General features: G+C 49.4%; 1 protein-coding gene across 1 annotated transcript in view; it reads right to left on the bottom strand.

Annotated features, from left to right (window-relative positions):
• Positions 1-27,872, bottom strand: part of LOC132394840 (uncharacterized) — a 69,541-nt gene that overhangs the window by 29,227 nt on the left and 12,442 nt on the right. Inside the window, exon 6 of the mRNA XM_059971245.1 lies at positions 22,193-22,722. Within this exon, the coding sequence (XP_059827228.1) occupies positions 22,193-22,722 (530 nt within the window). The remainder of the gene's footprint in view (positions 1-22,192; positions 22,723-27,872) is intronic.

Here is a 27,872-nt window from a genome sequence, read left to right on the forward strand (position 1 = left end):
GGGGTGGAGGAGCAGCAGAGGGAGGTGATGGGCAGGAAGGGAGAAAAGGTGAGAGAGCAAAATGGGAATGGGGAATGGTGAGGGTATGGCCATTACCGGAAGTTCGAGTAATTGATGTTCATTCCATCAGGTTGGAGGCTACCCAGAGGGAATAATGTTTTGACAAGATATATGTAGATAGTTCGACTAGAGAAGGGAGTGCAGATGACCGCCTCCCAGTCAGTGAGGCTGGGACCAAGTGGTTAATGTGTCACTTTGCCCCAGTGAGCATCTTTCTATTTGTTTTGAAATAGTTATGGGAAAATTGGACCAGTGCAGAGCCTGCATCTACCTGGAAAGCAACGAAGATGTCTCAGGCTCTCTCTCTCGCTTTCTCTGCCTCTGACAGAGAGAGAGTGAGACACACACACACACGCACACGTGAGCTCAGACATTTACCTTTACCCACAGGCTCGTCTCCATTTACACTTACACCCAGTTTCTTCTGAATCTCCCTCAACTTTGATCCCTCTTGACCTCTCCCTCAGGATTTCTCCTGCCCCTTTCCTTCTGTGCACCCTTCCTCAGACCTCATGCCTCCAACACTTCCCCACCCCTCCGTTTGCTGCACCCTGTACTACCTTCCTGTGACCTCTGCGTTGGGCTCTCCTTCCCACCCAGGTGGGTGACACAGTCCTTGCTTGGGTGACAAATGATCATGTGAGCGAGGCTGAGTGATGGATAGGCCGAAAGGGGCACTGGAACAGTGAGTGAAGGAGGGGCAGAAAGAAACCCACTCAGACGTCGTGTTCATCCTCTGAACTCAGGATTCCGCCAATCCAGCTGAAAAACGTCTGGACGTTCAGTTCATGGCGGTATCGCTTCCAACCAGGATCAGTTTGACGGTGAACATCCCCACCTGCTCCTCCGTCTTATTCCGACTTTAACCCCCACCTTCCCAGTCCCGATGAAGCGAAACATCGTCTGTTCATTTCTTCCATAAATGCAGCCGTTCCCACTGAGTTCCTCCAGCATTTTGTGTTGCTCGGGATTTCCAGTGTCTGCAGACTCTCGTCTGTCAGATCCATTTGTTGTTGTTTGCTTGTTTGTTTATTTGAATCAGATGCTCAAATAACTCAAAATAAACTGAAAATACTTGACCTGTATTCCCAGATCTCTTGGTTCTGCTGCTCTCCTCACTCAGGTAGGCCCTACCAAAGTGCAACATTTTGCAGTTGTCCCACTAGATTCCATCTGCCATTTTCCAGTCCGATTTCCAGCTGGACCAGATCCCACTGCAAGCTCTGATTGTCCTCCTTGCTGTCCACTACACCCCCAATCTTGGTATCATCAGCAAATTTTCTAATCTTCAGCAATCAGACCATTTCAACGGAGCCCTGCCACAAGAAAGCAGCAACCGTCATCACGGACTCCAACCATCCACACCATGCTCTCTTCTCTCCACTCCCATCGAACAGGACGTTCAGAACCCTTAGGTCCCACACTGCCAAGTTCGTGGCAAGTAATTTTTCTTCATTCCAACAGCAGTGCACACTGCCCACCGTCCCTCTGTTTCAGTCTCCTGCAACGCTGCAGTCGGTGACATCAGCGAGGGACCGGGTGGCCCACAGGGCCGCGTCCAATGGCGCGCGTCTTCCAGGCCACACCTGGAGATACTGAAACGCGGGACCACACGATGAGAATCCACTGCCCGTGGAGAACCATAGTCTGAACTGCAACTGTAGACCAATGACACAACCCCAGCCATCTTGAAATGAAAGGAAATTAGCCTATCTGAACATATTTTAAAAGCTCCAGATGTACCCACACTACCCCAGGCACCCAGCACTCTGTAAGAAAAAACTTAACCCCTCACATCTCCTTTGAAAATACCCCCCTCATCTTAACTGCATGCCCTCTGGTATTAGAGATTTCAACCCTAGACAACAGATACTGTCTGTCTACTCTATCTGTTCCTCTCATAATCTCTATCAGATCTCCCCTCAGACTCCACTGCTCCTGGGAAAACAACCCAGCTTCCTGTCATCATGTTGTGTAATCCAGGCAGTACCCTGGTAAACCTCTTCCGCATCCTCTCCAAACCCTTCCCGCGATCCCTCATGGTCTTACCTATCAGATCCTCTTCTGCTCCATGTGGAATAACCCCAGGGTCTCCAGACTATGCACGGAACGACCATCTCTCATCCCTGGACTAATTCCAGTCAAACATTTCTGCACTCTCTCTACATCCTGCACATTTTCCTGAAGTGTGGCCCTCCTCCCCAGGACTGAATCCAATCCTCAGGGTCACAGATTCATCATCACCGCTTACATGTGTGGTTTTGCAGCAGCAAAGCTCAAAGTGAAAGTAAACTTTCTGATCAGAGTACAGACACGTCTCCACACACAACCCCGAGATTCTTCTTCTGTGGGCATACTGAGCAAATCTATAGAACAGCAACTGTAAACAGGATCAACGGACAACAAACCAACAACGCAAATATAAATAACTGGCAATAAATAATGATCATGGAATAACAACATAAAGAGTTTGTAAAATGAGACAATTGGCTGTGGGAACACTGTAAAGTTCTCCTTCGCGTGTAACGAAACGCCGAATTAAACGTCGAGATAAACCACAGTCAATACGAACCAGATCGCAGTAAGATTAACCATTTACTGTTCACTCTTCACATTAACATATGGTGAAAACTGTTGATAAAACAATACAAGATTGATACAGTATTTGTTCCTTCCTTAATATCACATTTCAAGTGTAAATACTTGCAAAGGTGACTATAACTACATTACACTAAGGTGCAGTATACAGGGAGAGTTTACCTGCTCCATTGACTACTTTAAATACACTTCCATGCAAACTATCCGCGACTCTTTAACTAACGAAAGCATAAACATTATCTACCGTCGTTACTTCTAACAGGATCGGCATTAACATCTTAGTTCAATATATCGATTATCTATTAACTGACAGCGTTGCTCTCACTGTGATTTCTCATGCCTGCAAAACTACTTCTGCTCAGGTGAGCCTCGTGGTGAGCCCCCACCCTCGCGCTAATTTCAAACCGGTGTTTTCCCACAAGACGCGGCGAAACCGGATGTGACGTCATCACATGCCGATATATTTTACATGCAATGAATATACTTTGAACACTCCTAATTCTAACTAGAAAACACTTTCGAATGAATTACTAAGCGAAAATATTATAAACTAAATAACTGTCGTAAAGACAGCACAAACACCAGAAGCAGAATGAGTGTATTTATCCCCTTTTGTAAAAGAAACTGATGGTTGAGGGGTAGGAGCGGTTTTGAATGTGGTGGAGTGGCCAGTCGTGACACTTGTACCTTCTGCCTGATGGCAGCAGCGAGAAAAGGGTAAAATGTGATGACATAGAAACACTATAAACTACAAAAGTAAATACAGTGTAATAAAAAGGAATAAAGAAGAAAGTACAGAGGTCCGATGGGTTAGATTGTCCGGAGTCAGAGGTCTGTTGTCTGCGAGTCTGAGCCAGGATGTGAGGTTGTAGTCAAGGACTGAAGGCCTAGCGGCGGCCTGTCCTGTGTTTGGCCTAGAGGAAGCCTGTCCAACGCAAGGACTGAAGGCCTAGAGGGAGCCTGACAGAGTCAAGGACTGAAGGCCTAGAGGGAGCCTGACAGAGCCAAGGACTGAAGGCCTAGAGGGAGCCTGACAGAGCCAAGGACTGAAGGCCTAGAGGGAGCCTGACAGAGCCAAGGACTGAAGGCCTAGAGGCAGCCTGACAGATTCAAGGACTGAAGGCCTAGAGGGAGCCTGACAGAGCCAAGGACTGAAGGCCTAGAGGCAGCCTGACAGAGTCAAGGACTGAAGGCCCAGAGGGAGCCTGTACAACGCCAAGGACTGAAGGCCCAGAGGGAGCCTGTACAACGCCAAGGACTGAAGGCCTAGAGGGAGCCTGACAGAGCCAAGGACTGAAGGCCTAGAGGGAGCCTGACAGAGCCAAGGACTGAAGGCCCAGAGGGAGCCTGTCCAACGCCAAGGACTGAAGGTCCAGAGGGAGCCTGGAAATCCAGAGTAACACTCACAAAATGGAGGAACTCAGCAGGTCAGTAGATTCCTCCTGTGACCGTGTGTTTCCTCCGGATGCTCCGGTTTCCTCCCACATTCCAACAATGTATAGGCTGGGGTCAGTAAGTTGTGGATGTGCTGTGTTGGGGCCAGAAGAGTGGTGACTCTCACCCGTAGCACAGTCTCAGAATGTGTTGGTGACCGACACAAACGACCCATTTCACTGTATGTTTCAGTGTGACAGGCAAAGCCAATTTAAATTCACAAATGCTGTTCAGGGAGGACAGCTGCCTTCCTTACCCCCTCCGGACTGGACAAGACTTCAGATTCTTGGCAATATCACCGTCCCAGATTTTCCCCCGCTAAGCTGATCGTCAAGCCACCCGACCCAGGAGTGAAGGATGAGGGACAAAATGGGCCAGGGAAGGGAACCGATCGTCCCTGGAGTACAACAGTAAGACACTTTGAAAAGCAGCTGACTTGAAACTGGCTGTCAGAGTGAAGAGCAAATTTAGGTCAACAGGTTTTGGAGGAAGTCAAGTTTCAGAATGAGAAGGCAACGGGATAGAATTACAGTCATGTGTTACCAGACTTAACCCACACAAGGCACTGCAATGACTAACAAATAGAATGCCAGGTAATCCATGGCCCCCTCTATTGCAAAAGCTGTGAACAGAAACTCTGGCAGGGAAATGACAAACAATGGGAACGTCTCCGCAGCTGAGCGATAGAGACTTGGTTCCAATTCTGCTCACCGCACTTTAGGAAGACAGGATTTCCCAGTGTGGGTCAAGAACTAGAATCAGAATCAGGTTTATTATCGCTGACATATGCTGTGAAATTTATTGGTCTGCGGCAGCAGGAGAGCGCAGTAAATAATTTAACTGTACGTTACAATAAGAAATAAATCCGTGGTGCAGAGTAGTGAGACTGCTGATGGTCCATTCAGAAATGTGATGGCGGGAAGAACAAAGTGTCCCGAAAACAGTAAATGTGTCTTCAGACTCCTGTACCGTCCCCTGATGGCATCAGAGAACTTGTCCTGGATGGTGAGGATTTTAATGATGGACTCCACACTCTTGAGGCAGCCTCATTTGAAGATATCCAGAATGGTGGGGAGGCTCGTGCCACGATGGAGCCGGCTGAGCTTTCAAACCTTTGTGATGGTTTCCGATCCCGTGCAATGGTACCTCACACTGTCGGTCTGTGACTGGAATGAATGCTCCCTACAGGACGTGTGTGGAAGTTTACTTGAGTGAGGGATTTTGATTGTGCAAAAAGACTGGGGAGGAGGGAAGAGGGCTGTCCTCCAAACAAAGAGAGATCAGGTGAAGTCCTGCTGAATTTATTGTGGTGTGTACAAGGCATCGTTACGGTCTGGAGGCACGACAGGCTGCAGATGCTGGAATCCAGAGAAACACACAAAATGCTGGAGGAGTGTCAGTGGGCCAGGCGGTATCTGTGGAGGGAAACAGGCAGTCCAGTTCTGTTCAGAGGAAGGGTCTCGAGGGGAAATGATGACTGTCCATCTCCCTCCATAGATGCTGCCTGACCCCTAACCCCGCTGAGGAATCAGACACCCCATCATCTCCAGCAGCTCATGTGTTGCAATGAAACACTTTCAGCAGCAATACAGGCACAGACAACGGCAGAAAACTTAAATTCTGCATCAGGTTTACAAAGCAGTGAAGGAAGTGTGCTGGAAAGAATGAGGGGAGAGTGAGTGTTGGAGTTTCACATCATGAACGGTTTAACAGAGGACAGTTGAACAGAAGACCAGGCAGCAAACAGTTTAATGGGGGGTGGGGGGAATGGTGGAAGTGAAGGAAATGAATTCTGTGCTAAACACGAAACAGCAGAACCTCACTTCGGGAAGTCTGATCACCTGTCTGTACTTCTACTCCCGGAGTATAGGCAGAGACTGAAGACTGCAGCACCAGCAGTGAGGACCAAGAAGGTTTGGACAAGGGAAGCACAGGAGCGCCTACAGGACTGCTTTGAATCGGTGGACTGGACTGTATTCAGGGATCCATCTTCGAATCCAGATGAGTATGCCGCAGTTGTTTAATGCCGGCTTCATTAAAACCTGTGTGGATGAGTGTGTGCCTATTAAAATTTGCCGTACATTTCCAAACCAAAAGCCGTGGATGAACCAGGAGCTATGTCGTCTGCTGAGGGCTGGATCTGTGGTATTTGAGTCTTGGCAACCCAGGTCTGAACCAGAAAGCCAGTCAGACTTGTGGAGGGCTGTTTCAAGAGTGACCAAACAATTCCCAGCAAAGTTGTCGGCAACATCGGATGCATGGGAACTCTGGCAGGGTTCGCAGGACATTACTTCCTGCAAAGCGAAACCCCATAGTATGACTGGCACCGATGCTTCACTACCAGATGAGCTCAACGCCTTCTATGCCCGCTTTGAAAGGGAGAATAGAACCACAATTGTGAAGACCCATGCTGCACCTGGTGACTCTGTGATCTCTGTCTCGGAGGCCGATGTCAGGCTGTCTTTCCGGAGGGAGAACCCTCGCCAGGCAGTAGACCATGTTGGACTACCTGGTCATGCTCTGAAAACTTGTGCCAACTAACTGGCAGGTACATTTTCAACCTCTCGTTGCTATGGTGCGAAGTTTCCACCTGCTTCAAAAGGGCAACAATTATACCAGTGCCCAAGAAGAGTAGTGTGAGCTGCCTTAATGACTCACATCGACAGTGACTGAGTGGTTGGTCGAGGCTAGATTCAACTCCTGTCTCAGCAAGGACCTGGACCTGCTGTAATTTGCCTATCGCCACAATAGGTCCAGAGCACACACAATCTCAATGGCTCTCCACATGGCCTTGGATCACCAGGACAATACAAATACCTCCGTCAGGATGCTGTTCATTCACTGTAGCTCAGCGTTTAACACCATCATTCCTACAGTCCTGATCAATAAGCTACAGAACCTGAGTCTCTGTATCTCCCTCTGCATCTGGATCATTGACTTCCAAACTGTAAGACCACAATATGTGCGGATTGGTAATAATATCCCCACCTCGCTGACGATCAACGCTGGCACACACCAGGGATGTGTGCTCAACCCACAGCTCTGCTTTCTCTGTGTGGCTGGGTAAAGCTCAAATGCCATCTGTGAATTTGCTGAAGATAGAACCATTGTTGGTAGGATCTCAGGCGGTGACGAGAGGGAGTACAGGAGTGAGATATTCCAGCTAGTTGAGTGGAGTTATAGCAACAACCTCGCACTCAACGTCAGTAAGACCAAAGAACTGATTGTGGACTTCAGAAAGGGTAGGATGAGGGAACATGAACCAATCCTTATAGAGGGATCAGAAGTGGAGAGAGTGAGCAGTTGATTCCTGGGTGTCAAGATCTCTGAAGATCTAATCTGGTCTAAGCAGAATAGGAGCTATTTTTCATTGGGATTTTGAGGAGATTTGGTTTGTCACCTAAACCAGTTGAAAACTTCTATAGATTTACCACAGAGAGCATTCTGACAGGCCACATCACTGTCTGGTTTGGGGACGGTGTGATTGCATGGGATCAAAAGCAGCTACATAAAGTTGTAGAATTAGTCAGCTCCATCTTGGCTACTAGCCTCCATGGTATTCAAAACATTTTCAAGGAGCGGTGCCTCAGAAAGGCAGCCTCCATCATTATAGACAATAGACAATAGGTGCAGAAGTAGACCATTCGGCCTTTCGAGCCTGCACCACCATTTTGAGATCGTGGCTGATCAATTCCTATCAATACCTGGTTCCTGCCGTGTCCCCATATCCCTTGATTCCCCTATCCATAAGATACCTATCTAGCTCCTTCTTGAAAGCATCCAGAGATTTGGCGTCCACTACCTTCCGAGGCAATGCATTCCAAACCCCCACAACTCTCTGGAAGAAGTTTTTCCTTAACTCTGTCCTAAATGACCTACCCCTTATTCTCAAACCATGCCCTCTGGTACTGGACTCTCCCAGCATCTGGAACATATTTCCTGCCTCTATCTTGTCCAATCTCTTAATAATCTTATATGTTTCAATCAGATCCCCTCTCAATCTCCTTAATTCCAGCGTGTACAAGCCCAGTCTCTCTAACCTTTCTGCGTAAGACAGTCCAGACATCCCAGGAATTAACCTCGTGAATCTACGCTGCACTTCCTCTACAGCCAGGATATCCTTCCTTAACCCTGGAGACCAAAACTCTACACAATACTCCATGTGTGGTCTCACCAGGGCTCTGTACAAATGCAAGAGGATTTCCTTGCTCTTGTACTCAATTCCCTTTATAATAAAGGCCAACATTCCATTAGCCTTCTTCACTGCCTGCTGCACTTGCTCATTCACCTTCAGTCACTGATGAACAAGGACTCCGAGATCTCTTTGTATTTCTCCCTTACCCAACCTACACCGTTCAGATAATAATCTGCCTTCCTGTTCTTACTCCCAAAGTGGATAACCTCACACTTATTCACATTAAGCACCATCTTCCAAGTATCTGCCCACTCACCCAGCTTATCAAAGTCACCCTGAATTCTCCTAACATCCTCATCACATGTCACACTGCCAACCAGCTTAGTATCATCAGCAAACTTGCTGATGTTATTCTCAATGCCTTCATCTATATCGTTGATGTAAATCATAAACAGCTGTGGTCCCAATACCGAGCCCTGTGGCACCCCACTAGTCACCACCTGCCATTCCGAGAAACACCCATTCACTGCTCCCCTTTGCTTTCTATCTGCCAACCAGTTTTCTATCCAGGTCAATGCCTTCCCCCCGATGCTCTGAGCTTTGATTTTACCCACCAATCTCCTATGTGGGACCTTATCAAATGCCTTCTGAAAATCGAGGTACACTACATCCACTGGATCTCCCCCGTCTAACTTCCTGGTTACATCCTCGAAAAACTCCAACAGATTAGTCAAGCATGACTTGCCCTTGGTAAATCCATGCTGGCTTGGCCCAATCCTATCACTGCTATCTAGATATGCCACTATTTCATCCTTAATGATGGACTCTAGCATCTTCCCCACTACTGATGTCAGGCTGACAGGACGATAGTTCTCTGTTTTCTCCCTCCCTCCTTTCTTAAAAAGTGGGATAACATTAGCCATTCTCCAATCCTCAGGAACTGGTCCTGAATCTAAGGAACATTGGAAAATGATTACCAATGCATCCGCAATTTCCAGGGCCACCTCCTTTAGTACCCTAGGGTGCAGACCATCTGGACCTGGGGATTTGTCAGCCTTCAGTCCCATCAGTCTTCTCATCACCGTTTCCTTCCGAATGTCAATCTGTTTCATTTCCTTTGTTACCCTATGTCCTTGGCCCATCCATACATCTGGGAGATTGCTTGTGTCTTCCTTAGTGAAAACAGATCTAAAGTACTCATTAAATTCTTCTGCCATTTCTCTGTTTCCCATAATAATTTCACCCAATTCATTCTTCAAGGGCCCAACATTGTTCTTAACTATCTTCTTTGTCTTCACATACCTAAAAAAGCTTTTGCTATCTTCCTTTATATTGCTGGCTAGCTTGCGTTCGTACCTCATTTTTTCTCCCCGTATTGTCTTTTTAGTTAAGTTCTGTTGTTCCTTAAAAACTTCCCAAACATCTGTCCTCCCACTCACCTTAGCTCTATCATATTTCCTTTTTTTTAATGCTGACTTCCTTTGTCAACCACTATGGCCCCTTTCCCCCCTTTGAATCCTTCCTTCTCTGGGGGATGAACTGATTTTGCACCTTGTGCATTATTCCCAAGAATAACTGCCATTGCTGTTCCACTGTCTTTTCTGCTAGGCTATCCGTCCAGTCAACTTTGGCCAGCTCCTCCCTCAAGGTTCCATAGTTTCCCCTGTTCATCTGCAACACTGACACCTCCGAGCTGCCCGTATCCTTCTCAAATTGCAGATAAAAGCTTATCATATTGTGATCACTACCTCTTAATGGCTCCTTTACTGCGAGATCGCTTATCAAATCCTGTTCATTACATAACACAAAATCCAGAATAGTCTTGTCCCTGGTCGGCTCTCGTACAAGCTGTTCCAAGAATGCATCCTGTAGGCACTCTACAAACTCCCTATCCTGTGGTCCAGCACCAACCTGATTCTCCCAGTTCACCTGCATGTTGAAATCCCCCATAACTACTGAGACATTACCTTTGCCAATGTTAACTCCCTATTCAACTTGCACCCAATATCCATGCTACTGTTTGGTGGCCTGTAGACAACACCCATTTGGGTCCTTTTGCCCTTACTGTTCCTCAGTTCTATCCACACAGACTCTACTTCTCCTGACCCTATGTCCCCCCTTGCAAAGGACTGAATCTCATTCCTCACCAACAGGGCCACCCCACCCCCTCTGCCCACATTTCTGTCCCTACGATAGCACGTATACCCTTGTACGTTCATTTCCCAGGTCTGATCTCCCTGCAGCCATCTCTTCGTTATCCCAGCAACGTTATAGTTACCCATTTGCACCTGAGCTTCAAGCTCATCCGCCTTATTTCTGACACTTCGTGCATTCAGATATAGAATTTTTAACCCATTTCTTCTCTCTGTTTGAATCGCTGCCTATTGTGCTTAACCCAGCTCCCCGAACTCCCATTGGGTGATACGGCCCTAGAAATTTGTTGTCCTTCCTAAGTTTACTTATTCTTTCAACACATTTAACTCCATGTTCCATCAGACCATCCCTCTGTACACCTGTCCTCCTTATCACTTGTTCCGCCCCATCTTCCTCTACTACACACTTAATATTCCGGAACCGTGTTAGTCCCCACCTGTCCTTTATTCTTCATCTCGCTATCCTCTCTCACATTCTGGATCCCCGCCCCCTGCAAATTTAGTTTAAACCCCCCCCCAGGAAGCACTAGCAAACTTTCCTGCAAGAATGTTAGTACCACTCCAGTTCAGGTGTAAACCGTCCCTTCGGAACAGATCCCACCTTCCCTGGAACAAAGCACAATTATCTACAAACCTGAAGCCCTCCCTCCTGCACCATCCTCTCAGCCACGTATTCATCTGTGTAATCCTTCTGTTCCTTGCCTCACTCGCACATGGCACAGGTAGCAATCCTGAGATTGTTACCCTGGAGGTCCTGCTCTTCAGCTTCGCACCTAACTCCCTGAACTCACTACGCAGGACCCCCTCACTCATCCTACCCACGTCATTATGGACCCCCATCACCCAGGACATGTCCTCTTCTCCTTGTTACCATCAGGAAGGAGGTACGGAAGCTTGAGGGCACACACTCAGTGATTCAGGAACAGTTTCTGACCCTCTCCCATTCGATTCCTAAATGAACACTGACCCTGTGAACACTACCTCACTTTTTGATTGTAATCGCTTTTGCACAATTTTTAATCTAGTCAATATTATCTGGATATACAGGGTCTGATTAGGAATAGTCAGCATGGATTTGTGCGTGGAAGGTCATGTTTAACTAATCTTATTGAATTTTTTGAAGAGTTTACGAGGTAAGTTGACGAGAGTAAAGCAGTGGATGTTGTCTATATGGACTTCAGTAAGACCTTTGACAAGGTTCCGCACAGAAGGTTAGTTAGGAAGATTCAATCGTTAGGTATTGATATTGAAGCAGTAAAGTAAAGTAAAGTAAAGTAGTGAGGCTGAGAGCATGGTGCAGGAAGGAAGGGTTCAGATTTTTGGAGAATTGGTCTTTGTTCCAGGGACTTTGGGATCTGTTTCGAAGGGATGGTCTACATCTGTACCGGAGGGGTACTAACATTCTTGCAGGAGTATTTGCCAGTGCTGCTCGGGGGAGTTTAAACTAGATGTGCAGGGGGCAGGGATCCAGATCCAGAGGGTTGGTCAGAAGGTGCATGGGGTTAAATGTGTAGAAGGTTTGGGTGATCTTGAGAAGGTCATCAAAATTCAGGATGCAATTAGCCCGATGAAGTTCAAGGAGCTGGGTTAGGTACGGTAGACAGTGTTTTAAGCAAAGAGAGGAGGAATGGGCTAAGAATTCTATACTTGAATGCGCGTAGTGTCAGAAATAAGGCAGATGAGCTTGAAGCTCAGATGAAAATGGGGAACTACGATATTGTTGGGATAACGGAGACATGGCTGCAAGGGGATCAGGCCTGGGAATTGAGTGTACCAGGGTATACGTGCTATCGTAGAGACAGAAATATGGGAAGAGGGGGTGGGGTGGCCCTGTTGGTGAGGAATGAGATTCAGTCCTTAGCAAGAGGTGACTTGGGAACAGGGGAAGTAGAGTCTGTGTGGATTGAGCTGAGGAACAGTAAGGGTAAAAAGATCCTAATGGGTGTTGTGTACAGGCCCCCAAACAGTAGCGTGGATATTGGGTACAAGTTGATTAGGGAGTTAACATTGGCATGTGCTAAAGGCAATGCAGTCGTTATGGGAGATTTCAACATGCAGGTGAACTGGGAGAATCAGGTAGGTGCTGGACCCCAGGATAGGGAGTTTGTGGAGTGTCTAAGGGATGTATTTTTGGAACAGCTTGTGATTCAGCCAACCAGGAACGAGGCTATTTTGGACTTGGTGATGTGTAATGAACAGGAATTGATAAGTGATCTTGAAGTAAAGGAGCCATTAGCAAGTAGTGATCATAACATGATAAGTTTTTATCTACAATTTGAGAGGGATAGGGGCAGATCAGAGGTGTCAGTGTTGCAATTAAATAAAGGAGACTACAGAGCCATGAGGGAAGAGCTGGCCAAAGTTAAATGGGCGGATGCCCTGGCAGGAAAGACAGTGGATCAGCAGTGGCAGATATTCTTGGGCATAATACAAAAGATGCAAATGCAGTTCATTCCAATGAGAAGGAAGGATTCAAAGAGTGGGAAGGGGCCACAGTGGTTGCCAAAGGAAGTCAGAGATTGTATAGCATTAAAGAAAAAGAAGTATGACAGGGCTAAGATGAGTGGGAATACAGATGATTGGGAAAGTTTTAAGGAACAGCAGATCTTAACTAAAAAAGCAATACGGAGAGAAAAAATCAGGTATGAGCTCAGTCTAGCCAGGAATATAAAAGGGGATAGCAAAAGCTTTTTTAGCTATGTGAAGAGAAAGAAGATAGTTAAGAACAATGTTGGCCCCTTGAAGAATGAATTGGGAGAAATTGTTATGGGAAACAGGGAAATGGCAACAGAATTTAATGCATACTTTAGATCTGTCTTCACCAGGGAGGACACAAGCAATCTCCCAGATGTATGGATGGGCCAGGGTCGTAAGATATCAGAGGAATTGAGACAGATTGACATTAGGAAAGAAACTGTGATGAGTAGACTGGTAGGACTGAAGGCTAATAAATCCCCGGGTCCAGATGGTCTGCATCCGAGGGTTCTAAAAGAGGTGGCTCAGGAAATTGCGGATGCATTGGTGATCATTTTCCAATGTTCCTTAGATTCAGGATCAGTTCCTGAAGATTGGAGAGTGGCTAATGTTGTCCCACTTTTCAAGAAGGGAGGGAAGGAGAAAACGGAGAACTATTAGCCTAACGTCAGTCGTGGGGAAGATGCTTGAGTCCATTATTAAGGACGAAATAGTGGCACATCTAGATGGCAGAAATAGGATTAGGCCGAGCCAGCATGGATTGACCAAGGGCAAATCATGCTTGACTAATCTGTTGGAGTTTTTTGAGGGTGTAACGAGGATGTTAGACGAGGGTAAGCCAGTGGATGTAGTGTACCTAGATTTTCAGAAGGCATTTGATAAGGTGCCACATAGGAGATTGGTGAGTAAAATCAGAGCTCATGGCATTGGGGGCAGGGTTTCAACATGGATAGAAAACTGGTTGGCAGATAGAAAGCAAAGGGTAGCAGTGAATGGGTGTTTCTCGGACTGGCTGGAGGTGACTAGTGGGGTACCACAGGGCTCTGTATTGGGACCACAGCTCTTTACGATTTATGTCAATGATTTAGATGAGGGCATTGAAAACTATATCAGCAAGTTTGCTGACGATACTAAACTGGGTGGCATTGTGACATGCAAAGAGGACGTTAGGAGAATACAGGGAGACTTGGATAGGCTGAGTGAGTGGGCAGATACTTGGCAGATGTCATTCAATGTGAATAAATGTGAAGTTATCCACTTTGGAAGCAGGAACAAGAGGGCAGAGTATTGTCTGAACGGTGTCAAGTTAGGTAAGGGAGAAATGCAAAGAGACCTAGGAGTCCTAGTTCACCAGTCAATGAAGGTGAATGAGCAAGTGCAACAGGCAGTGAAGAGGGCAAATGGAATGTTGGCTTTTGTTACAAGGGGAATTGAATACAAGAGCAAGGATGTCCTTTTGCATTTGTACAGGGCCCTGGTGAGACCACACCTGGAATATTGTGTACAGTTTTGGTCTCCAGGTTTAAGGAAGGACATTCTGGCAATTGAGGAAGTGCAGCGTAGATTCACTAGGTTGATTCCTGGGATGGCAGGGCTGTCTTACGCAGAGAGATTGGAGAGATTGGGCTTGTACACGCTGGAATTGAGGAGATTGAGAGGGGATCTGATTGAAACATTTAAGATAATTAAAGGATTTGATAGGATTGAGGCAGGAAATATGTTCCAGATGTTGGGAGAGTCCAGTACCAGAGGGCATGGATTGAGAATAAGAGGTCAGTTATTTAAAACAGAGTTGAGGAAGAGCTTCTTCTCCCAGAGAGTTGTGGAGGTGTGGAATGCACTGCCTCGGAAGACGGTGGAGGCCAATTCTCTGGATGCTTTCAAGAAGGAGCTGGATAGATATCTGATGGATAGGAGAATCAAGGGATATGGGGACAAGGCAGGGACTGGGTATTGATAGTGAATGATCAGCCATGATCTCAGAATGGCGGTGCAGACTCGAGGGGCCGAATGGTCTACTTCTGCACCTATTGTCTATTGTAAAATGGATTCAACAGTGGCTGGATGGGAGATGCCAGAAAGTAGTGGTGAATAACTGTCAGGTTGGAGGCCGGTGACTAGTGGTATACCTTAGGGATCTGTACTGGGTCCAATGTTGTTTGTCATTTACATTAATGATCTGGATGATGGGGTGGTAAATTGGATTAGTAAGTATGCAGATGATACTAAGGTAGGTGGCATTGTGGATAATGAAGTAGGTTTTCAAAGGTTGCAGAGAGATTTAGGCCAGTTAGAAGAGTGGGCTGAACGATGGCAGATGGAGTTTAATGCTGATAAGTTTGAGGTGCTACATTTTGGTCGGAATAATCCAAATAGGACATACATGGTAAATGGTAGAGCATTGAAGAATGCAGAAGAACAGAGTGATCTAGGAATAATGGTGTATAGTTCCCTGAAGGTGGAATCTCATGTGGATAGGGTGGAGACAAAAGCTTTTGGTATGCTGGCATTTATAAATTAGAGCATTGAGTATAGGAGTTGGGATATAATGTTAAAATTGTACAAGGCAGTGGTAAGGCCGAATTTGGAGTATTGTATACAGTTCTGGTCACCGAATTATAGGAAAGATATCAACAAAATAGAGACAGTACAGAGAAGATTTACTAGAATGTTACCTGGGTTTCAGCACCTAAGTTACAGGGAAAGATTGAGCAAATTAGTTCTTTATTCTTTGGAGCATAGAATGTTGAGGGGAGACTTGATAGAGGTATTTAAAATTATGAGGGGGGATAGATAGAGTTAATGTGGATAGGCTTTTTCCATCGAGAGTAGGGGAGATTCAAACAAGACGACATGATTTGAGAATTAGGGGGCAAAAGTTTAAGGGTAACACAAAGGGAAATTTCTTTACTCAGAGAGTGGTAGCTGTGTGGAACGAGCTTCCAGTAGAAGTGATAGAGGCAGGTTCATTATTGTCATTTAAAGTAAAATTAGATAGGAATATGGACAGGAAAGGAATGGAGGGTTATGGGCTGAGTGCGGGCCTGAGGGATCAGGTGAGTTGGCACGGTCTAGAAGGGCGGAGATGACCGGTTCCCATGCTATAATTGTTATACGGTTTTTTGGTTATACATATATTGTAATTGATTTACTTATTTATTTACTTATTGTTCTTCTTTGTTATCCATTGCACTGAACTGCTGCTGCTAAGTTAACAATTTCACAACACGTCGGTGATAATAAACCTGATTTGATTCTGATTGCTTCCTCGGTTTTGCGATCTGTCTGTGTATGAGTGGGCCACAAGTTCCTCATTTCGACTTTCTTCTGGGCAGTCGGTGGGCAGTTAATGCCCACATTGCACTGTGTTCTGCTCTTCCTGCAGTACCGGTTCCCGGCAGCAGGTGGGGATCCTGCACCGTGAAACGAGAAACGAGGGAAAATCTGCAGTGCTGGAAATTGTTAACCTCTCCCTCTCCCAGGGTGGAGCACCTTCCTGCTTCAAACTATCCTCCATCGTCCCTGTACCAAACAAGACCAAGGTAACATGCCCGAACGACTAACGTTCTGTTGCACTCACCTCAATGATAAGCAACTGCTTTGTGAGGTTGGTCAAGGACTACATCTGCAGCGTGCTGCCACCCACACCGGACCCCTGCAATTCACAACCGATCAACAGATGATGCAATAGCCACTGCTCGACATACCGTCCTTACATATCTGGGGAAGAATGGTGCTTATGTCAGAATGATGTTCTTGGACTACAGCATTCAACACAATTCCCTCCAGGCTCGACAGACAGCTCAGAAACCTCTCCTTTGTGCATCTGGATCCTGGACTTCCTGTCAGATGGCCAGCAGGTGTTGAGAGTGGGCTCCCTCACCTCCACCCCTCCGACTCTCAACACACGAGCTCCTCAGGGCTGTGTCGACACCCACAGCTCCAATCTGCTGATTAAATTTGCTGACGACACTACATTGATTTGGCCTAATCTCAAACAATAGCGAGGTGGCCTACAGGGAAGAAGTCATCTCTCTGATACAATGGTGTCAAGAAAACAACCTCTCCCTCAATGTCAGAAAAACAAAGGAGCTGGTCGTGGATTACAGGAGGGATGGAGACGGGCTAACCCCTATTGAATCACAGGATCTGGGGTTGAGAGGGTAAACAGCTTCAAGTTCTTCAGCATCCACATCACCGAGGACCTCACGTGGTCTGTACACAACAGCGCCTCTTTCACCTCAGACGGTTGAGGAAGTTCGGTATGGGTCCCCAAATCCTAAGAACTGTCTATAGGGGCACAATTGAGAGCATCCTGACTGGTATATGGGAACTGTACCTCTCTTCATCGCAGGATTCGGCAGAGAGTGGTGCCGACAGCCCAGCACATCCGTACTTGTGAACTTCCCATGATTCAGGACATTTACAAGGACAGGTGTGTCAAAAGGGCCCGTAGGATCACTGGGGACACAAGTCACCCTGACCATAATCTAATCCAGCTGCTACCATTCGGGAAGTGGTACCGCAGCATAAACCCCAGGACCAACAGGCTCCAGTGCAGCTTCTTCCATCAAACATCACACTGAATGTTCTGTTTATTATAAATTACTATGATTGCACATTTAGACAGAGAGGTAACGTGAAGATTTTTACTCCACATGTATGTGAAGGATGTAAGAAATAAAGTCAATTCAATTCAATCCGAGCAACACACACAAAATGCTGGAGAAACTCAGCAGGGCAGGCAGCATCTACGGAAAAAAGTACAGTCGACATTTCGGGCCGAGACTCTTCAGCAGGACTGGAGAAAAAAACATGAGGAATCGCAGTCAAAAGGTGGGGGGGGGGGGAGAAACACGAGGTGATGGGTGAAACCGGAAGCTGGGAAGTTGATTGGGTGAAAGAGACACAGGACTGGAGAAGGGTGAGTTCTATAGGAGAGAACAGGAGGCCATGGAAGAAAAGTGGGAGGAGCACCAGAGGGAGGCGATGGGCAGGCGAGGAGATGAAGTGAGGGAGGGAAAATGGGCACGGGGAATGGTGAAGGAGGGAAAATGGGCACGGGGAATGGTGAAGGAGGGGTGGCCATTACTGGAAGTTCGATAAATTGATGTTCATGCCATCAGGTTGGAGGCTACCCAGACGGAATATGAGATATTGCTCCTCCAACTGAGTGTGGCCTCATCGCGACAGTAGAGGAGGCCCTCGATGGACATGTGGGAATAGGCAGTGGAATTAAAATGGGCGGCTACTGGGAGATCCTGCTTTTTCTGGTGAAGCAGACTCCCAATCTACGTCGGGTCTCACCGATGTACAGGCCACACCAGAGGCACCAAACACAGTGTATGACCCCACCTGACACACAGGTGAAGTGTCGCCTCACCTGGAAGTGCCAGGAGGGAGTTCAGTGGGAAGGGACGAATGGACGTGAGTCGTGTAGGGAGTGATCCCTGCTGAAAGCAGAAAGTGGGGGAGAGGGAAAGATGTGTTTGGTGGTGGGATCCTGTTGGAGACGGTGGAAATTACAGAAATTATTAAGAGTGAGGACAGGTTCCGCTAGATGGAGGAGAATGGTGGTGGAAGGGAACAGGTTGGGACGGGTGTCCAGAAAGAAAGAGAGAGCTCTGAGGCCTTCCTGCTGGTGGATGAAGGTGTACAGGGACTGGACATCCACAGTGAAAATAAGATGCTCAGGGCCAGGGAACGTGAAATCATTGAAAGATCCAGAGTGTGTGAAGTCACTGAGGGTTCACTCCATCCTGTGACAGTGATCCCGACACTCAACTCCTCAGACAGGGGACACATCGTCCCTGCATCCTGTCTGTTGAGCCCTGAACGATTTTGCGCTTCCCCGAGATCTCCTCTCATTCTTCTAAACAGGAGAATGTTATGTTCTCTGAGAACATACAACAGTACAGCACAGGAACAGGCACAGAAACTGAAATTTCTGATGTGGACTGTCAAGTTTGTCTAAAGTTACAACAGGACCTCAATCAACTGGGAATATGGGCAAAGGAATGGCAGAAAGAGTTCAAAGTAGGAATTGGGCAAAGTGACAACAGTACAGCACAGGAACAGGCACAGAAACTGAAATTTTCAGAATATACACAGTGAATGTCAGGGCCCTGGGGAGTGTTGTAGAATAGAAATACCCAGGGGATACATGAGATGGTTTGTCGTGTTACAGCTGTACAAGACATTGGGGAGACCACACTCAGAGTACTGGGTGCAGTTCTGGTCACCGAGCTGTAGAAAGGATGATATTCAGCTGGAATGTGTGCAGACAAGATTCACAGGAATGTTACCGGGGCTCAAGGGCTTCAGGAGAATCTGGATCAACCTGGACTGTTTTCCTGAAGCAAAGGAGACTGAGGGTGGACATTATTGTGATTAATGAAATCCTGCAGGGCCGTGATGAGGTCGATGGTCACAGTCTTTCCTCAGGGGAGGGGAGTCTAAAACTAGAGGATATAGACAAGCTCAGAGGGTAAAGATTATCAGGGGACCTGAGTGGCAAATTTTCCACACAGTCGGTGGTCGATAAATGGGATGAGCTGCCGGAGGAAATGGTAGAGGCCGATAGAATTGAAACATTTTTAGGACATTTGGATTGAAAATGTTTAGAGGAATGCTGGCCAATTGCTGTCAAATGAGATGTGCTGAGGAAGCCAGCTTGGTTGTCAGGGACATGTTACGTCGAAGGGCCGGTGTGTGTGCTGTCACCTACATTAGTCTCATTCGGAAGAGTGGGACCTCACATCAGAGGAGGGCTGTACAGGGGGGAAGTCAGGAAGTTTTCCTGCATCCGTGTTTGAGTAATCCCAGTGTATCCAACACCTCACAATCTTCTTTACATCAAGATCCCACATTTCAGTGTCAAAGATATTTGCCTGACAATTTAAATAATTGATATTTAATCACCTTTTCAGCCTCCTGCTTTACACCTCTATTTATTCCCCGGACCTTTCCATCCTCCCTCTGGTCAGTCTGTACACTGCTCTGAAGAACATCAGAAACAGAAGCAGGGAGGCCATTCAGCCCCTCACACCTGCTCTCCCATTAGACATGATCCATACCACTTCCCTGTGCTCATGCTGTTTCTACTGATTCACTTTACATCCAAAACTCTATCCACATCTCTCCTCAACATAGTTAATGTGTAAATGTGCAGAGCCCTGTTAGATTGTGAGCTGTGTAAATACATTTATTCACCTCTGAATGGTCGTCCCCTCACTGTGTCTCCTCATGCTGACATCCCCGTTACCAGAAACATCATCCCTGCATCTACCTGGAGAGCCTGGAGTAAATCTCAGACTCTCTCTGTGTCTCCGCCATACACAAATACACACAGGGGGCTTCACCATTTACATTTCTCCATTGCGTCAATGACCAACACAGTCTGCCCGAGGATTGTGCTGGGATCAGCCGGCTTGTGTTGCCACACTTCCGGCTCCAAAATATCGTGTCCCCGTCTCTCTAACCTTCACCGTACCTCTCCGGGTAGTTCCAACCTGAGCATCAGTTTCTCTAATGGTCCACTCCCCTCTCCTCTCACATTCCTCCTTCTTTATCCCCCTTTCCGGAGGAAATTACACTGCACTCCCGTTTTTTCTTCAATCAGATGCTGGAAGAACTAAAACAAAACTGAAATTACTTGAAACCCACAACAGAGCAGGCAGTGTTTGAATCAATTCCAGGAGAGGTCACCAACGTGGAACATGAAGCCTGTTCCTCTCTCCACAGATCATGACCAACCTGTTGTGTTTTTCCCCACATTTCTTGCATATAAACTGGGTCCAAAACTGAATATCTGATTCAAAGTAGAGATCCCGACTCTATTTGCCTCGTAAGTTAGAGGAACAGCTCCCCATTTTCCGTCAGGGTGATCGGCAACCTGGCAGCATCAACATCGAACTTTCAAACTTCTGGAAATCGTTCCCTGTCACTTTTCATGTTTAATTGTCTCTCTCCTCCTGATCCACCAGCCCCATCGCCCTCTCTCTTTCCCCTCCTTCCCCACCCTCTCCTTCTGCCCATCCCCCACACACTCCTGAACCACCCTCTCCATCTGCCCATCACCCACACACTTCTCCCCCACCCTCCATCTGTCCATCACCCACACACCTCCCCCACTCTCCATCTGTCCATCACCCACACACTCCTCCCCACCCTCTCCATCTTCTCATCACCCACACACTCCTTCCCACCCTCTCCATCTGCCCATCACCCACACACTCCTCCCCACCCTCTCCATCTGCCCATCACCCACACACTCCTGAACCACCCTCTCCATCTGACCATCACCCACACACTCCTCCCCACCCTCTCCATCTGCCCATCACCCACACACTCCTCCCCACACCCTGCATCTGTCCATCCCACACACACTCCTCCCCACCCTCTCCATCTTCTCATCACCCACACATTCCTTCCCACCCTCTCCATCTGCCCATCACCCACACACTCCTGAACCACCCTCTCCATCTGCCCATCACCCACACACTCCTCCCCACCCTCTCCATCTGCCCATCACCCACACTCCTCCCCCACTCTCTCCATCTGCCCATCACCCACACACTCCTCCCCACCCTCTCCATCTGCCCATCACCCACACTCCTCCCCCACTCTCTCCATCTGCCCATCACCCACACACTCCTCCCCACCCTCTCCATCTGCCCATCACCCACACACTCTTCCCCACCCTCTCCATCTGCACATCACCCACACACTCCTCCCCACCCTCTCCATCTGACCATCACCCACACACTCCTCCCCACCCTCTCCATCTGACCATCACCCACACACTCCTCCCCACCCTCTCCATCTGCCCATCACCCACACACTCCTCCCCACCTCCCTCCCTTTACTCAGGGGTCACTTTCCCCTCCTGTCAGATTCCAAAATCTTCTGCCCTTTGTTACTGACACCTCTCACCTCCCAATTTCTGACACATTTCCACCCGTCCCTCATCTATCACCCCTCCCTCAGCTATTACCCCTCACCTGGATCCACCCTCACCTGCCCATTTCCCTCCATAAATGTTACCGGACACGCTGGGAGACCCAGGCGCTGGGAGTCCCGTGTTACCAAGATTCACCCTGACCTCCCTCTCCCAGTCAGTATCACCCCCACTTGCCCCAGTTACCCTGACAGTCCCGGTGGCCTTTAGCACCCGGAGGAGCCGGGGAGCTCAGGACCCGCCGTCCGCGGCTGCTGCTGAATCCGCAGTGTTTCTGTTCCGTTGACGGACGCGGTGAACGAGTTAAAATTAATGGATCGATAATTCTCACATCATGTTTATTTCACTCTCCGCACATCCCGGGACCCGACCCGTTTACAGACCCGGAGCGGAACCGGAGCAGATTCTCAGCCACTCGTTTTCATACCCAGTCCAGAAGAAAGGAGAAAGTTTCTCCGTGAATTTATTCCCAGTGAAGGTGTGGAGATGGGACTTGGTCTCCGCGTTGTAAAATGAAACTGTCCCGGACTCGTAACTGAGATAAACTCCCACCCTCCCGGGGATGGGATCGGCAGGGAGACGGGACTCAGGGGAGGTGTAAACCCCGAACACGTCATCACGCCGCCCGATGGTCCAGAATCCGGTCTCCGGACTCAGCGTGAACTTTCCCTTCCTGTCCACAGACTCTGCGGCGACTCCCAGATACCACCACCGATTCCCCATCACCTCCACCTCCCAGTAATGTCTCCCCGATGTGAATCCCTCCGATCCCAGCACACAACGCCAGTATGTGAACCTCTTCCCGGTGTCAGGGAGATTCCTCCGGGTCCCGGTGTAGCTCACACTCTTCCGATCCTCAGACACCTCGAGCCGCGGACCCGCCGTTTCCACATCCAGGGTGACAGAGACTGGGGGGAGAAGCAGAGAATTAGAGAGTCCCCGGGGATCGGGGGGAGACTCGGGCAGCGCGGCCCCGGGGATTGGGGGGAGACTCGGGCAGCGCGTCCCCGGGATCGGGGGGAGACTCGGGCAGCGCGGCCCCGGGGATCGGGGGGAGTCTCGGGCAGCGCGTCCCCGGGATCGGGGGGAGACTCGGGCAGCGCGTCCCCGGGATCGGGGGAGACTCGGGCAGCGCGGCCCCGGGATCGGGGGGAGACTCGGGCAGCGCGGCCCCGGGGATCGGGGGAGACTCGGGCAGCGCGGCCCCGGGGTACGGGGGGAGACTCGGGCAGCGCGGCCCCGGGGATCGGGGGAGACTCGGGCAGCGCGGCCCCGGGGATCGGGGGGAGACTCGGGCAGCGCGGCCCCGGGGGTCGGGGGGAGACTCGGGCAGCGCGGCCCCGGGGATCGGGGGGAGACTCGGGCAGCGCGGCTCCGGGATCGGCGGGAGACTCGGGCAGCGCGGCCCCGGGGTACGGGGGGAGACTCGGGCAGCGCGGCCCCGGGACCGGGGGAGACTCGGGCAGCGCGGCCCCGGGGATCGGGGGAGACTCGGGCAGCGCGGCCCCGGGGATCGGGGGGAGACTCGGGCAGCGCGGCCCCGGGGATCGGGGGAAGACTCGGGCAGCGCGGCCCCGGGACCGGGGGAGACTCGGGCAGCGCGGCCCCGGGGATCGGGGGGAGACTCGGGCAGCGCGGCCACGGGATCGGGGGAAGACTCGGGCAGCGCGGCCCCGGGGATCGGGGGGAGACTCGGGCAGCGCGGCCCCGGGATCGGCGGGAGACTCGGGCAGCGCGGCCCCGGGGTACGGGGGGAGACTCGGGCAGCGCGGCCCCGGGACCGGGGGAGACTCGGGCAGCGCGGCCCCGGGGATCGGGGGAGACTCGGGCAGCGCGGCCCCGGGGATCGGGGGGAGACTCGGGCAGCGCGGCCACGGGATCGGGGGAAGACTCGGGCAGCGCGGCCCCGGGACCGGGGGAGACTCGGGCAGCGCGGCCCCGGGGATCGGGGGGAGACTCGGGCAGCGCGGCCACGGGATCGGGGGAAGACTCGGGCAGCGCGGCCCCGGGGATCGGGGGGAGACTCGGGCAGCGCGGCCCCGGGGATCGGGGGGAGACTCGGACAGCGCGGCCCCGGGGTTCGGGGGGAGACTCGGGCAGCGCGGCCCCGGGGTTCGGGGGGAGACTCGGTCAGCGCGGCTCCGGGGATCGGGGGGAGACTCGGGCAGCGCGACCCCGGGGATCGGGGGGAGAGTCGGGCAGCGCGGCCCCGGGGATCGGGGGGAGACTCGGGCAGCGCGGCCCCGGGGATCGGGGGGAGACTCGGACAGCGCGGCCCCGGGGATCGGGGGGAGACTCGGGCAGCGCGGCCCCGGGGATCGGGGGGAGACTCGGGCAGCGCGACCCCGGGGATCGGGGGGAGACTCGGGCAGCGCGGCCCCGGGGATCGGGGGGAGACTCGGGCAGCGCGGCCCCGGGGATCGGGGGGAGACTCGGACAGCGCGGCCCCGGGATCGGGGGGAGACTCGGGCATTTTCCCGAGGTTTTTCCTCGACCTGGAGGATCAACAAACACAAAATTCTGGAGGATCTCAGCGGTCAAGCAGCGTGTGATAAGGGAGATGTCCAGTCGGTGTGTCAAGCCAAGACATTACCTCAAGATCGGAAAGAAAGATGGGAGATAGCAGTGGAAACGGGTATGAGGAAGGGGTGGAGCAACAACTGGATCCAGATGAGGATGGGGTGAGTAAACACTGGAGGCATTTAAAGAGGCAGAATTCATCCGTGCCGACCAACTCGCTTGAATGAACTAGTTTCATTTACCTGTATTTGCCCATTGTTCCTTTAACCCTTTCCCACCCACGTACCTGTCCAGATGTCTTTTAAATCATTGTAACTGTATCCACCTCTACATTTTCCTTTAGCAACCTCCTGAGCTCCAGGAAAAAGACCAAGAATATTCAGCCTCTCCTTATAACCCAAACTCTCCAGTCCCAGTAACATCCTCGTAAATCTGTTTTATACCCTCTCAGTTTAATGACATCCTTCCTGTAGAAAGATAACCAGAACTGTACAGGGTGATCAAAATCATAAAGACAAGAAAGTCTGCAGATGCTGGAAATCCAAAGCAACACACACAAAACCCTGGCCCAAATCATCAACTGTTTATTCATATCCATAGATGCTGCCTGACCTGCTGAGTTCCTCCAGCAGTTTGTGTGTGTTACTCTGTTCCAAATGTGGCCTTCCCAATGTCTTGTACACTCATAACGTGACGTCCCAGATCCTGTACTCAGTATTCCGACTGAAGAAGACAATCACCTCCTGGTCTCTCTGTTCCACAACACTCTCCAGGGCCCCCGATTGCTGTGTAAATCCTGTCCTGGTTTGCCCTCCAAAATGCAACACCCTCATCTCTCTGAATTAAAATCAGTTTCCATCCAATGGCCCAGAGTCCAAATTAATCAAGATCTCGTTGTAATCTTGGATAAACGACGAGCAAGATGGTTATGTAGTGGATAACACATTACTGTTGCACCTCGGGGCATTCCAGAGTTTAGAGTTCAATTCCAACACCATCGGTAAAGAGTTTGTACTTTCTCCCCGGGACCTTGTGCATTTCCTCCAGGTGCTCCCGATTCATCCCTCACATTGGGGAGGAGTGGACAGTGAGGAAGACCATCATTACTTGCAGTGGGATCTGGGGCAGCTGGGAAAATGGGCTGAAAAGTGTCAGCTGGAATTTAATGCAGACAAGTGTGAGCTGTTGCTCTTCGGTAGGACCCCAGTGTCGGTCTTTCACAGTGAATGGTCGGGCACTGAGGACTCTGTTCCACAGCAGATCTGGGAACACAGGTCCAGAATACACCGAAAGTGGTGTTACAGGTAGATGGATGTTATGTTGAAGTAGTATGAGACCTGGGGCCGTCTAATTTGGGATATTGTGTACAGTTTTGGTCACCTACCTACAGGAAGGATGTAAAGAAGTTTGAAAGAGCACGGAGAAGATTTCCAGGGATGTTGCTGGGACTGGAGGACCTGAGTCATAAGGAAAGATTGAATAGTTTAGGACTTTATTCCTGTAACTTAGAAGACTGAGGGGAGATTTGATAGTATACAAAATTATGCGGGGTATGGATAGGGTAAATGCAAGCAGACTTTTTCCACAGAGGGTGTGTGGGATTACAACCAGAGGTCATGGGTTAAAGGTGAAAGATGAAAAGTTTAAGGGGAACATGAGGGGAAACTGCTTCATTCAGAGGGTTGTGAGAGTGTGGAACCAGCTGCCAGCCCAAGTGGTACAAGCAAGCTCGATTTAAACATTTAAGAGAAGTTTGGATGGTACATGGACAGTCGGAGTTGGAGGACCATGGTCCCGGTGCAGGTCGATGGGAGCAGGTAGTTTAAATGCTTCAGTACAGACCAGGTAGGCTGAAGGGCCTGTGCTGTTAGTTTCTATCACTCTGTGACGCTCGTACAAAGACATAACGGTTTGTAGGTTAAATGGTCATTGTACATTGCCCCGTGATTAGGCTGGTTTTAAATAGTTGGGGTGCTGGGTGGAGCGGGTCGTTGGTCTGGGACGGCCTGTTTCACACTGTCTCTAAATAAATAAATAACCTCTTCACTGTCCATGAAACCACCAATTTTAGAGTCCTTCACAAACCTACTAAACACGTCACCTACATTCTCTCCAAATCATTCATATGAATGATGTAAAACAGTGGACCCAGCACCGATCCCTGCAGAACAACCACTGGTCACGGGACTCCACCCAGACAACTCTGCATCCTATTCCAGATCGTACTGTATCCCATGTGATCTAACTCTCTGCTACCTTGTCAAATCCCTCGCTAAACTCCATGGAGACGACGTCTACTGCACTTTCATCAGCTGTAATTTTTTTATTGAGATACAGCACGGAATAGGCCCTTCCGGCCCTTTGACCCCCCACCACCCAGAAACCCGATTTAATCCGAGCCTGACCATGGGACAAGTTACAATGACCCCCACCACCCAGAAACCCGATTTAATCCGAGCCTGACCATGGGACAAGTTACAATGACCCCCACCACCCAGCAACCCCTTTTGTTACTTTTGTGGGAAGCCTGGTCATGCGGCATCCAATTGTTTTGCTATGAAAAGGGAAAAAGGGACAGAGAGAGAGAAAACCCCAAATGCCTGCGTTCAGACGGTTAAAACACCGCTGAAGAAGGAGGGGTCTGACCTAGTTCAAGAGGGACTTGAGAGATTTATTTCAAATGGGTTTGTGTCTGTGAAGGAGGGATCAACTCCGGTTCCAGTGAGAATCTGGAGAGATACTGGAGCTTTTCAGTCACTGATATTAAAGAGTGTTTTGGAGTTCGGTGCTGAGATGGAGATTTGAGAGTCTGGGGCGTTGAGAGTAAGTGTTCAGCACGGACTGCAAGGGCCGAGATGGCCTGTTTCCGTGCTGTAATTGTTATATGGTTATATGGTGGTGAATATTATCAAAGGTATTGGAAACGGAACTGAGACCGTGCTTTTGCATAAGATAATTCTGAAATGTGACTTGGTATCTGGACCAGTCACAATAGGGGTGCGGTCTGAACTACCGATAGACAATGTTGATCTCGTACTCGGAAATGACCTTGCAGGTGGGGATGTTTACCCAGCAGTTCAGCTAGCCAGTGAGCCTGCTGCTGCTGACAGCCCGCCCATAGATGCTGATGTGTATCCCGCCTGCGTAGTCACTAGAAGCATGTCGGAAAAGGCTGCTGATGCTAATATTGATTTATCTAGACTTTCCTACTGTCCCTAAACCAACAGGACTTAGAGGGTAGTAAGGCTGAGGAGAGTAAGGAGGATGAGAAAGATGTCTTTATTGAGGAGGGAATTTATAGAAGAACTAAATAAAGATCCTGAAATTGTGGCTTTAAAAGAGAGAGCTCTCTCTGAGGATGAAATTCAGAAAGAGTCAGTGGGATATTACCTTAAAGATGGGGTGTTGATGAGGAAGTGGACATCAGCCACCGTGCCTGCAAGTGAGGATTGGGCTATTGTGCATCAGGTAGTGGTTCCAAAAGTTTACAGGGCTTCAGTTTTAAACCTGGCCCATAAGATGCCTTTAGGTGGACATT

This window comes from Hypanus sabinus, chromosome 5 (genome assembly GCF_030144855.1).
Source record: "Hypanus sabinus isolate sHypSab1 chromosome 5, sHypSab1.hap1, whole genome shotgun sequence".
NCBI lineage: Eukaryota > Metazoa > Chordata > Chondrichthyes > Myliobatiformes > Dasyatidae > Hypanus > Hypanus sabinus.